General features: G+C 36.9%; 1 protein-coding gene across 7 annotated transcripts in view; it reads left to right on the top strand.

Annotated features, from left to right (window-relative positions):
* Positions 1-13,954, top strand: part of LOC109053865 (centrosomal protein of 112 kDa-like) — a 178,200-nt gene that overhangs the window by 60,076 nt on the left and 104,170 nt on the right. For all 7 annotated transcript variants that reach the window (XM_042731031.1, XM_042731025.1, XM_042730999.1 and 4 more), the window contains 2 exons: positions 3,726-3,861; positions 10,886-10,993. In XM_042731031.1, coding sequence (XP_042586965.1) covers positions 3,726-3,861; positions 10,886-10,993 — 244 coding nt within the window. The remainder of the gene's footprint in view (positions 1-3,725; positions 3,862-10,885; positions 10,994-13,954) is intronic.

Here is a 13,954-nt window from a genome sequence, read left to right as displayed (position 1 = left end):
ACCCGAAAAAAAAAAAAAAAAAAAAAAAAAAATAATAATTGGAAATATATATATATTTTTTGCAGGTAAATATAGCTGATATATGTAATATCTATAATTTATTGGTTTATTAAAATGTATTACCTCTGGAAAAAAAAAAAAGATAATTCTAAAGTAATTAAGTTATTTCAGAACAAATACGTGAATACATATTAATGATTGTCAAAAGGCTTGTTTTTTGTATTTTCTATTTTTAGCAAGTGTCTTCCCCAACACTAATGGGTTATTACACTTGCGTGTGTCACTTATGTGTGAGTGTAAATCTACAGCCTGTAGGGTAAATTGTCTGTTCTTTATTGTATAGTGAGACAAAGTGTTTTTATTGTGGAATCCATCACGGGTCAGGTGGCGTGAAGGTCACAAGCCCAGGTTCTTTGCATCCGTGGTTGCCAGAGACTCAGGCGTTGGACGGGTTGAACGCAGCCTGGATGAAAATGAATGGGTGCGTTTGTGTGGCCATAGCATCTGAATAAGCAGCATCTCCAGACTTATTTACAGTACAAGCTCCCCATCGAAGCGTCCTGCTCTCCAAATTGGAGGCGTCCTGTGGTTAAGGAGGTTTGGAAAATTGACTCTTCTGTCTGACTTGTGGCTAGGCGGAAGCACTGTCGCTCTTTCCTTAAGTCCCTTCCTTCTGCTTTTCCCCCAAAAAAATCCCCTTAAAGAGTGCAGGATGAGAAGGATTTCCTCTGGTTTGACGGCACATCTTTAATTTGAGTCTGCTCGTCTTCCACTCCACTCTTCGAGCACAAACCCCAGCCAAAGCCGACGGCTTCTGCGGAGCTGGCATTCCCCTTTCCCTGCCGCGTTGCTTTATTTGTCCTTCCTCGTTCTGCCTTCTCATCTCACCCCTCTCTGTGACGGATGGTGGCAGACTGTCTGCTCTTCTCCGCTTCCACACCCTTGGACAGTCTTTGTTGCGTTCTCACAGCAGTACCTACATATAAACCATAAGATGAACCTTTGCCTTCTTGAAACTTGATGATGCTCACTTATAGATCTTCTAGACGCTGTGGTTGCTATGATACGGAATATCTGCTGAAGAAATATGGCAGATGCATTGAGAATTAAATGTTTCTCCAAGCCTTACTTTTCATAACCATTATATGGTAGTCCGGCAATTATATCTGGTAAAGACATAAATACTCAGAGACAAGCAATAACTTCTCCATTGTATCAGTTCAATTGTAGTACAAGCAGGGTGTGATGGTTGGTCAGTATTAGTCCCGCCCCTCCTCCACTGTGATTGGTCAGCTGACTAAAAAGTGACTCTGATGAGTGCTGTGTTTTATCCAAAGTTGAACATTCTTCAACATTTGGCACCAAAAAAAAAAAACGCTTTTACGGTTAATGGATAAAAAAGATGCTCAGCGCTCGGCACACTCCTGGTGTTTTAAAAAATGCAGCACTCCCATTGAAAACAATATAAAATATGCATTAGCCTCCGGTAAAATGCTTTGGTGGTCACAGTGCCTATGTTCTCAAAAGAAGGCAGTATTTAGTGTTACACATGTTGTTTATTACAGAATACACTATTTTTGTTTTGGTTTGGCCAGTGGTTCCCAGCTGGTTTTGGTGCAGGACACACATTTTCAGACAAAGGCTCGACACCATGAAGTACTTGGGGGCAGTTGTGGTTGTGGACTAATGGTTAGAGAGTCTGACTTGGAACCCAAAGGTCGCGGGTTTGAGTCTCAGGTCCAGCAGGTCCAGCAGGTCCGCTCTCTTCCACCCTCAATACCACGACTGAGGTGAGACCCTTCAGCAAGGCACCGAACCCCCACTTGCACCCCAGTTGGCTGCTTCCCATATTGCTCCCAACTGCAGCAATATGGCTGCCCACTGCTCCAGGTGTGTGTTAACTACTGAAAAAAAAACATAAAAAAAAACAGATGCAACACAACAACTAAAGACCAACCAGTCAATGTTTGAGGACACTAGGTATTGAAGCCAGACTTCATACGTCATCCCCTTTATCAGTCTTTATGACAATCCATTACAATATTAAAACAAACAGGGTAGTTAAAAGTCAGTGGCTCACACTTTGTCTATACTGCAAAGAAAGAATGTACAACAACATATGATTTTATCCATCAGGAATTGTTTGGATGATGAATAGTGGTCTCTTTGACAGGTGGTTAGAAGGGAGGGGTTAAAAAATAAGAGGGCTTGATGACGCCTACCAAAAAATAAAATCGTTTCAGTTTTTTTTTCTTAGGAATAATGTTCACTGATTAATTCTTTACAATAAAACCCAGAGCACATATGAAGAAAGTGAAAAGGAGCAGTTTGGTTTCATGTTGAGTGTGTTTAAACAAATTTGCTGTTATTGTAACACAAATAGAATCTTGTTGTTATCTTCACCATAAAGACAAACAAACAGAAATGAACCACAACTCTAACTTGCTAACTAACTAATCCTATCTTCCTTGCAATGAGCTGCTCCTTCTTCTCACTGGACCGTCTCAAAATGTTCAGAGAGAGCTATTTTTGTGGCTTCTTTTTTTTCTTGTTTCTTTCTTGTTTAGATGCCTGATTTTATTTTTCTTTCTTTCTTTCTGTGTTTTTGTGTCTGCTGGTTGCTCCACATCAGAGATGAGCAGAAGGCTCTTTTGTGTGTGCTCTGCCCTGAAGGCATTCATGTTGCAAGACAGATTAATAATTACAGACTACACAACAGTCAGGGAGAAACAATTTCTAGATCTTTTGATGTCAAACATGAGAGAGACCAAAATTACACAGAAAAAAGGCCATAGAAATAAAAAAGGTCCCCAACTCTTTTTTTGTTTGTTTTTGTGTTTGTTTTGTTTTTAATTTCCTCTTATTGTTATGTCTGCTTTGTATTTGTATACTAAATGAGATGATAACTAAAGAAGGATGTCCTTCTCTTGAACTGATGAAGATGTTCATTTAGAGAAAGTGCTTTATACTGTATATATGTATTTTATGTATATTTATAAAGTTCTGTGTAAAAACAAATACTATTATTGAAATTTTATGTTTTTATGTTGTTATTGTAAATCATGATTTTACTTAATGTTTCACGAAAACAATTCCCAGCATTAAATGTCTTGTGTTTCAAAGCATTGAATGTCACATATTTGAATTCACATTTCCTCTTTATTATTGTTCAGTCTGTTTTTTTTTTTTTTTTTTTTTTTTTTTTGGATTTGCGGGTTAACTAGTTTGATTAATTACTAATATGTAGTTTCACAGGCCCTGGTGAATTGTTCTTACAAAGAAAAGTAATTACCACAGTAATTACACTCATTTGAGGGAGGGCAAGAATTGCCACACACACATTCAAACATGCATGGATATAGACAGTGAGAGCAGGTTGACAAGCTCTTTGTAGCAGTCTGGCTTGCATCTGACAGCTCTTTTGGCGGTTGTGTCTCTGTGTTGTTGTCAGACATGAGTCTGAGATGCTGTTTGTTTTGCGTCAGACACACATTTGTGTGCTGAAGTTCTCTGTGTGAACGTATAATGCTTCCCCAATCAGCTGATAAAAAATAAATATAAAGCACAACATTCTGCTTTTTATGCTCCATCTCAGTAATGTTAAAGCACATGAAACAAAGCTGAGAAGAGTTTTGACTCTGTGTTCTGACTACTAAGAATAGTGCAAGCTCACGTATATACACAGGGTGACCCAATTTGTTTTTTGTTTTTTGTTTTTGTTGTAGAGATAAAGAGGAGCAGCTGGTTCGTCTTCGGGACAGTCAGAGACGTCAGGCCCAGCAAGCTGAGAGTGCACTGGAGAGCTTTAAGAAGCAGGTGGAGCTCAGCTCTGAGAAGACCTATGCTGACATGAAGCAACAGGTGAGTAAAGGGTACCTATCGTTTACCCTGTTTTACAGGGTTTATGAAAGTGATGCTCTGTTAAGCTCACGGTAGCAGTCATAGCATTAGTCTCAGCCTCAGACTGCACACTGGCACAAATTCTGACTGAAATCCAAATCTGGTGTATGTGGCTACTATGCAGCCTCAGAAGTCAAGTTTGCAGGTTACTAGAATGAGCACTTACTGTATGTGGAAGAAATAATCACTGAATTTGAATTGAACTGAATTGAGTTAATGGCATCATCATATTTTTTAAAAGATATTTAGCACTGGAATTTCAGCAACCGAAAATATTCACTTTTTAATGTTGCATGGCCATTCAGTGTCCATTGCTTATTAGTTAGCAAGAATAAATAAATAAAGAGATTTGCATTTCACTACATATATACATTGTATTATATGTTTATGTCTTCATTTTTCAATGTATATTTGAATAAATCTTTCATGAAAACAAGTTTTTATTACAGCCACTGTTTAAATGTTTACACATTGGTTATTGGTTAATTAAAAATTGTGTTTATATACAGCACTGTTTTAATTTGTGATATGAAAAGCCATGTTTCTGAATGACAGAACCTAGTGATGCCATGTAGATGGAGAAGAGAAGTGGTCCAAGAACTGAGCCCTGAGGCACCCCAGTAGCTAGATGCTGTTACTCGCCTCTCCAAGATACCTTGAAATTTTAATTTGAGTGTTGATTATTAAATAAATGTATTGAATTAATTGATTAATACATAGACTTTATTTTTGGTTTTCAGCTAAATGAAGCTTCAATTTCGGTTTCAGGGTTTATGTAAACGTTTCAGAGTTTTAATTGAGACATTTAGTTGTATCCAAACAAGATATCTGGATAGGGTGTATTTAAGCACCTTGATACTTTTCTGTTGTTTATTACCCGATGTTAACTAATTAGTTTGTTTTTTGTTTTGTTTTGTTTTTTTTGCAAGAGAATATAGATTTGAATTATTGTGATAAAATGTTCTGTTCTAGCAAGTATTATTTTTTAGGGATTTGCTGCAACAAAGCCACACGTGGATCCTTTTGTCATTATGAGAAATGCAGTAAAAACTAGTAATAGTAAGAGTCTGCTCAACTTCTACTTATGAAATCTTTCTAAATGTGCATTCTTGACCAGAATGAACTGCAATGTGGCAGCCGAACTTTAGGCTGAACATGTGAGAGATGTTCTTTCACTGATATCACTGTATAATTGAGTTCAGGGTGTATTTGATCTGTGGATTGTCCCAGAGAGTCCAGACAGCAAGCGATCAGTACTGCAGACTGGATCATAAATCATATCCCCTCGTTCAGTCTTACAGGATATCATATGGGCAGTGAGCATCTCTCAGACAACAATTCATGTCATTAAAAAGCTTCCAGCATGACCTCATAGTTAACACATGTGCTCCAATACATGGAGCTGTGGTGCTCATGCGGGCAATGCAGATTCCACCTGGCTCACAAGGTGCGTTGATCTCCCATCTCATTCCATAAAGAGTTATTATTCTATCTTCATTAGCCTCCTCAACTGTCTTAAAAAGCTTTACATTGTTTGAATCTGTTTCTCTGGGACTTGGTATTGGATGAGCAAACAGATCTCATTGTTAGTCATCTGGAATAGTTACTCATCCTGACATGTATTCTGTATGACTCTTTGCACATTCACTATTTCCATCATAACAATTCCAGCCCCCCAAACAGCACTGTTCAGTCTGCCCCATCAACACAATGCACATGACTGCAGCCACACATCACATCCTGCGCACAGATGCTGGAGCGGGCCGCTACGGCGCCACCCGGGTTCGCTGCCACAGCTGCGTCCAATGTGTGCAGAACCAAACATCCACGCTATTGTTACCTAGCTGTTAATAGCCTCTTATTTAGATTTATATAGCCATCAAATAAGAAAATTCATCATTCAAATCATCATTCAAAACTAAATGATCCAATCAAATTTGATTTGGTTTACTTTCTTAATAAATATTATGACTGCACGTTTTTATAAAGAAACCATATTAAAATAAATAAATAAAAATGAATGATAATCAGAATCAATGATCCAATCTTAGATCGTAAAGGCCATTGATGCAAATGGTTTTTGCAGTCTGTTTTGATTTAAGATGCTTTTGAAGAACACAGCCCTGAGGGATAACATAAAATCCGCTTTATATTATTGCTTCAAATGAGATGATTATTTATGTACGATGATGATTAAGCGGCTCGTCCTGTTGTGAATATGTAAAGATTTAATACTATAAGAATTGTAAATTGCTTATATCATGTGAAAGTTATTGTCACAATCCTGGTACCACTATGCTAATGGCAGCATGTAAAAGTTCCATCCTAAAACACACCACAGACGTTCTTAGCACATAGGAAATGGAGGCTTTATCCATCTGCTTTGCTTTAAAAAGACTCACAGTCCTGTCATCAGTACTCTTATGAAACCAATGAAGAAAAACAGAAGAGAAACTCGTCTCATGTCATTCCACTGAACGCTAGCTAAAGGAGAGCCGATGAACAAAAAGAAAAGACTCAATATACACACTATGCATGCTAAATGTTTAAACAGAAAGCTAAAGTGTATATTTTCTGTGCTACTAGTGTCACCAAATTAAATGGTTAGCAAACTCATGCCATCAGACCAGTCAGTGTCATTGTATTGGTCTGGTTGGAATACTCTCTGTTGTTCATCAGATATTGCATAATATTGTTCGTCCACTACAGTCAGTTTGACAGCAGGGTTCTGTTGACAGTGAAACTGTCTGTTTTTTAGTTTCATCTTCTGAGCATCAGACAATGCATTGACGGGGGAGATCAGAGATATATAAGTAGGAATCAACCCAGGGTCACTGGAAATACTAAAACAAAGTTCAGTTTTATCTGAAACAGATTATTGTGATTCTAGCCATGTTTATTACGTTGTTTGTACTGTATATATCGCTGCAGTTCAGGAATGAAATGTCCAGTGAGTGGCACTAAAAGGTTAATGCTCTGTCACGTTTGAAAATAATGTACCACGTACACTAAACCTAATCTATAGTAAGCAAACATAAGATAAAACACATTTTAGCTTGCTTCTACAAGTCTTTGAGCTCCTTTTTCAGGACTCATGTTTCATGAGACTTGTACCCAAGTGCAATGTCTGCCAGGTGCGCTAACAAGCAAGTAGTGTTGTTTTTGGCGGCCTGTTTTAATTTTAGTCTTAGTCTAGTCTTTGTGTGAAGCTGTCATTTTAGTTTTTATTAGTTTTAGTCATGTTCATACTCTTTTTAGTCTAGTCTAGTTTTATTTGACGAAAACTGATGACATTTTAGTCTGGTTTTATTTGACGAAAACTGATGACATTTTAGTCTAGTTTTAGTCGACGAAAACTGATGACATTTTAGTCTAGTTTTAGTCTACGAAAACTGATGACATTTTAGTCTAGTTTTAGTCAATGAAAATTTTATTTTAATCTCTTTTTAGTAATGCAATTCTATTTAACCCAGTCAATATAGTACAAGTACCTAGAAGTGTAGACGAAACCAAAATTTTGTTTTAGCCAAACCCATTTCAAACAAGGTTATCTTATTATATTATTGTTACCTTATGAACTCAAGAATACATCCATTCCAGATACGGAAGACTCTCTGATTTGAATTTACAACATTTATTTTACCAACCAAACATGTTAGAAGTACACACACATACATTTAAATAAAATAAATAAAAACAATAAAAAAGTAAAAAAGTTCTCCCAAAGACGAACCCTGGCCGGCCGGCCATCGGTCCCTTTCTCTGTGTCAAGGCTGATTTATACTCGACACATCCGCAATTTCGCTTGGGTGAGTGCGGAAAATATGACGTCATCGCAGTGTTGCTGGAAGTTCGCTTTCAGTGCGCGCGAACTATTCGTGTGGCGGAGTGCACGGCATTTTTTGTAACTTTCCTCATAGCTCCACATCCGAACATGCACGAGTTCAGGGCGATTCTAGCCGAACACGCACGTCTGTGTCAGCGTTTGTGTGAAACAAAAGCAGTTTAATGTGAAGTTCAAACTCCATCAGGTGCTTTTTGGCAGAAAATGTTTTTTTGGAAAAAAAAAAAAGTTTTTGTATTTTGTAGTTTGTTTATTGTTTTATTTTTTTTTTTTTTTTTTTTTTTTAAAATAGAATTAGAATTCATTTAGATATTAATTATACACTATTTGCTTAAAGTTGTCTTGTGTTTGATGTGTAATACAGCCAACAGTTTAAGATTGTTTTAAGTGTGTTACATAAAGAAATGATTAATTCATCAACTCATTCATCACAAGACTTGTACTGGCCATAAATCCCACTTAACTTTGTTTGTTGTCGTCTTCCAAATAATTCTGCGACTCCCCTGAGTGGGACTTTAGGAAGTGACGTTGGTCGCGTCTGCGCAGTGAGACACAGGAAACAGAAATACTGCAAAATAATAATAATAATGACTAAACGAGACGAAATAACGTTAAAACATTTGGTCAACGAAAATGAAGAGACATTTTAGCATAGTTTTTATTTTGTAAACCACATTTAGTCTCATTTTTATTCGTCAACAATATTGCATTATACGTTTAATTATAGTCATCGTCACATGACCAGCATTTACGTTGCGTCTCATCTCGTTTTCGTCACATGATAAAGGTTCGTTAACGATGATATTTAGTCATATTTTCCGTTGACGAGAGCAACACTACAAGCAAGTTTACTATGTAGGAAAATCCATACATATGGAGCTGGTTATGTGATGCAGACATCAAAATGCATTAGTTTACAAATCATGCACTATGGTAAAAGAGTTTTGAGGTGAAACCACACAAAACAAATTGGTAATCTGCAATCATAATTTGTGTGAAAAGGAATGAAAGTTGTTGGTGTTTTACTCCCACTTGGGTTAATTTTAGGTGGAGACTGCAGTCAATAATATGTATAGGTAGGTTTTTGGAGTTTTGCAGGAATATAACTTAGGTTTGTAGAAATACCCCACATCCAGCATTGGAAGGAGCACAGCATTATTTCTGTGTTATTCTGTGCTCCCACAGGAAGTTTTAAACAGGTTTGCATTAAGTCATATTGGCACAGTGTGGGCAGAGTTCCTCTGCAGTGTTACACTGAGCAGACTGCATGTGTGTGTGTGTGCGCGCGTACTAATGGTCATGTAGTTGTGGGTGAGCGTTAGGGGATGCTAAAGCTCTCGCTGGACTCAGAACTGCTGCCCACATCCTGCTCATGTTCTTTCTGATTCACCTTTCTCTTTCCACCCTGTGTCTCCAGTGATCATCATCTGTCCAAGATTCAGCCCACATCAAAGTGTTCCACACTCTTTTCCTACCACCCCCTCTCTTTCATAAATTTTTTTTTTTTTTTTTTTTTTTTTTTTTTTTTTTTTTTTTTTGCTGTCCATTTGCATTCATCTGTTTGTAACAGCATCATAGAAAGGAATGTCCTCTGGATAATCAGACATGGCCTTGACTTACACATGCTAAATGTAGAGTAAGAGTTTGATTCCATTATTCTGATCCTGTGGACTGGCTCTCAAAGGTGGTGTTCAGAATGAAATACTAGTATAGTGCTTACTGTATACAGCATAGAATATACTAGCTTGGTTCCAAAGCCTACTGAGCTGCTTACCTAGACACACTGTAAAAAAAAAAAAAAAAGCAGCTGTGGTTGCCAGAAATTGACTGTAAAAATATGGTGGCAATCTTTCAGGTATGACGGGATGATATATCTGTGCCTGTATGTATTTTTACTCATAACCATTAACAGTTGTGCTCAAAATTGTTCATACCCCTGGTAAATATGATCAAAGAAGGCTGTTGAAATAAATCCGCATTGTTAATCCTTTCGATCCTTTATTCAAAACATTTACAAAAATCTAACCTTTCACTGGAGAATAAGAATTTAAAATGGGGGGGGGGGTCTCATTATGAAATAAATGTTTTTCTCTAAAACACATTGACCACAATTAATCATACCCTTTTTAAAAATTCTTTTTGCTACCTTCTTTTGCCAAGATAAGCTTCTGAGTTTTTTTTTCTGTAATGCCTGGTGAGTTTGGAAAACACCACATTTACAATTTTTCCCTGATATAAAATAGGTAGATAAAGGTAGCTTATAGTTCAATGATAAAGTTTTTTACAGTATTTTGATGGAAAGCTTAATAAAATTGCATTGTTAAATATCATAGGCACTAGCCCAGCATGAAGACATTGCACACATCCCATGGGGCAATAATACTGATTAGTAGAATTTTTTCAATCTATACCAAAAACTATCAGTCCATTTAACATGAACTACTTTATTCTCTGTATTTGTGTGCCTGTTTGCTTTTGTGCTTATTAGAATAATTAGATTATCAATGTGTTAATGTCATTAGTTGTGACCCAAATCACATACTTGTGCACTGTTCTATGTAATTTTTTAGTATAAATAGTGTGAGTAGTGTGTTGACACTGGGGGGAAGAAAAGAAAAAATGAAAAAGCATGCAGAAACTAAGAGTGGAACGTTCGACACTTTTCACACAACTGTCACAGCTTTAGTTATGTAGCGGAGAGGGAGGATGACACAGTAACCTTATATACCACTTGAGCTCTACCACTTGAGCTCCTATAGCTCAAGTGGTAGAGCATTGCGTTAACAGGTGCAAGGTTGGGGGTTCGATTCCCCGGGAACACATGATAGGTAAAAATTGATAGCCTGAATGCACTGTAAGTCGCTTTGGATAAAAGCGTCTGCTAAATGCATAAATTTAAATTTAATTTTAAATTTATATAAATCATACAGTGCATAAGTACGTAGTGTATAAGTGCAAAGTGCTTCATTTGGGACACAACTATTGTGAGTCAAGTCTCTTGTGCCCTTCTTGTAAATGGTTTTTGTGTACAGTGAAGATTACATTTGATAATAAAATAACATTAATGTAGAATAGTATAATATAATGCTGCCATTGTGTTTTTTTATTTCATCTGTAATTGCTTGTGTTTTCTGCTTTCAGATGGAGAAAGTAGAGGCTGATCTGATTCACTCTAAATCTCGCCGAGAGAAGCAGTCTAAAGAGTTCAGTTACCAGCTGGAGGAGCTGCAGCGAAGATATGAGCAGCAGGTGAACATTTTCTTCAAATCCATTTACATTACATTAAGTGTGACTAACCATTTTCTTTTGGTAGAAATGTAGACGAACAAACCATTTACTCAGGCTCGAGCATTCTTACATTGAGCAACACGGTTCATATTCAAATGAAATGATCCACTCTCTCTAGATGACTGAATGGGCTGTCGCAGAATAATACATAGATTTATTTTCACATTTTAAGATCCCTTATCATATTCCATTCAGTCTCCACTGCCTCCTGATTAAAAATGTTCATCATTTAATCAAAGTCCTGATAAGATGCTGGCTTTGTACAATTTTTACTGACTGACGGGAATGTCTCTGTTATCTTTATTCTTTCTTTCTTTTTTAAGATAAAAATTGCTAATATTGAAATATTGTTCATCTCACAGTCTTATCACATTGCTATTTAGCAGTATATTGTATATTATATAATTAGACAACAGAGATAGAAAGACGGTGGAGGAGTGATGTTTAATTTGGATAGTTGGGGCATATAATTTACAGTAGCAGACACTGTGCTCAACTAAATTGAGAGTTAGCATGCAAAGCATTGCTGAGAACATTTTGCATCTCACTGATCTGACTTTGACAGACAATGCTCACTTAATATTTCTAACTTGATGTTCCACAGTTGAAGAATATTGATCTCTTTCTTCTGGCAGCTTGTTACTTTTGAACTTGCCCACATAATTCATTGTGGGAGCTCCTTGCTCTTTCTCGGTTTATTTAAAATCGAGAGAAAAAAAAAATCATCTTTTGGTTTGGTTAGTGTGCTCAGCAGTGGGTGAGTGACAACAATGTGATGTGACACTATAAGAAGCTGCATTAAAGCCTAAAATCGAAATGGAAGGACAGCCAAATTCTCTTTTTCCCCCTTCTGTTGTAAAAGATTCTATCTGCCCGCAGAATTTAGTCCTTCTCTGACTCCAAGTCACTCATTTGTAAGGCCTGGTCAAAAGCCTGTGGTGTCATCATGAGATTTTGTTCTAGCTAAACAAATTTAACAGTGAAGTCTTAACAGTGGCAGCTTGTTGAAACAGTATTATGTAATCTCTGTTACACACTTTGCAGTCCTGTAGCCTCCTGTGTTCATAAAACAGATGACTTTAGATGTGGAACCCAGTCTGAAATCAGTTTTACTTCTGTAATGTGACATGTATCCACATAAAACTACTAATCAACTAGATATGTAGGGGGATTAAATATCAGAATGGAGCCATGTGGCTGGAAGGCAGTACATTCAAAATGTTAAATTTGAGTAATGTTTAATAAGAATCTAGTTGAAAATATTCAAGGTATGTTTTCCACACTTTTCACTTAATTAGCACAAAATAATATTCAAATATTTGTGTTTATATGAACCAGTACACCCTCATCAGTCAGTGAAACCTCATCTTGTGTCACTTCAAATGTTTTGAAATAACTGAAAAAATAAAGTGTTTTTTTTTTTTCTTTTTTTGAGGCTTGATCTAGAGATAATATGAGCCAAATTTCATTAAAAATAAATAAATAAAAATAATAAAACAATTGGCAAGATTTGTAGTAGAGAAAAATATATATTTATTGGTCAGACATTTAACAAATAAGAAAAAAAGCTTTTTTTGTCTCTCCCCTCTTCTTAACTCACTACCCATTGGTCCTCTAGATTTCCTATTACAATTGCTGTGATAGTATCGCTAGAGAAAATAAAAGCAATTTTAATGAAACTGTGGCAGATACCGTTGCCAAGGTAAAAACCCCCCAAATATGTTGAGTGTCTAAACTGAAGTTCAAACTGTACTCACTCACCTAGAGAAATTGAAAACTAGACCTGACAGTAGTGTCAATAATAGTAGATTAATGTGTGAACCTGCAGAAATATCCAGTTCATATTTCACCCCAAAATCAAAGAAATATATTTGCCTAAAGATAATACTTTTGCATCATTTTACATGACAAATTACTTAAAAATGTCACAGTGCAAATAATTGTATTATCTTAATCTATGCTTAATATTATTTTCAGGGTTAACTGTGGCCTGAAATGGACATGTTTATGATACTCTTTAGTTTATGACTACACAATATTACATCACAACATCACAATATTACAGTAATACATTTTACTGATATGCCAAGTGTTTAGGAATTACTGTGAAGCATATGTTCTTCTGAGAGCAACTTTGTAAAGGTTTTTAAAGTTCATGAAGCTCTAGTTGACTGACCCCTCAAATTTGAGCTGAGATGTTTATTGCTGGTTTAATGAGTGAACTGTGGTCTGAGGGTCACTTTAGCTATTCATGTTGACACAAAGAAACATTCCCCAGGATTCCCATCAATGGGACTTTAAAAGAGTCCATTTCTATAGAAGTGTTGTTTCTCTTTGACCTCCTCACCACTTGACGTCATGCCGGCTTGGAGCGCCGACACTGAGCTGATGTCTGAGGTCACAATGAGTATGAAGCTATGCAATATATGACATTAACAACATCCCACTCACAACTGTGGAGGCTACGTTTGGAGATGGCGATCTATCCCATCAGTCAACATCAATCAAACTGTCCGTCTCGCAATCTCTTGCTCTTTCTCATTTTCAGTTTTTCTGCACACAATCAAATATATGGAATGATCCTTTTTGGAGTATGTGTACTCTGAATAATAGAATATATTTTCCGCCACTCTTCTTCCTTCAAACAGAACCCCTACTGAGTGCCGCCAAGCTTCCCTCCTCTCTGATACTGCACTGTTTCCCCGGGGAGCCTCCTTCAGTCGCCCACCGCCCCATGACCTCAACGCTGGTGCTCTAGGAGGGGGCGCTAATCACATCTGCCCAGTGACAGCAGCCATTCAGCACTGGCGCTTTAAGAGCTGTGACGTTTCAATGTTTTCAATCTCTCCCCCACCCTTCGCTTTCCCACTGTCATATCGCCATATATTTGGCGTGGATTTTCACCCTGCGTCGAAAAAAATT

The sequence above is a fragment of the Cyprinus carpio genome, chromosome A3 (genome assembly GCF_018340385.1).
Source record: "Cyprinus carpio isolate SPL01 chromosome A3, ASM1834038v1, whole genome shotgun sequence".
NCBI classification, from domain to species: domain Eukaryota; kingdom Metazoa; phylum Chordata; class Actinopteri; order Cypriniformes; family Cyprinidae; genus Cyprinus; species Cyprinus carpio.
The sequence above is the reverse complement of the archived record's forward strand: the minus strand, read 5'-3'. Positions and strand labels throughout refer to the sequence as shown.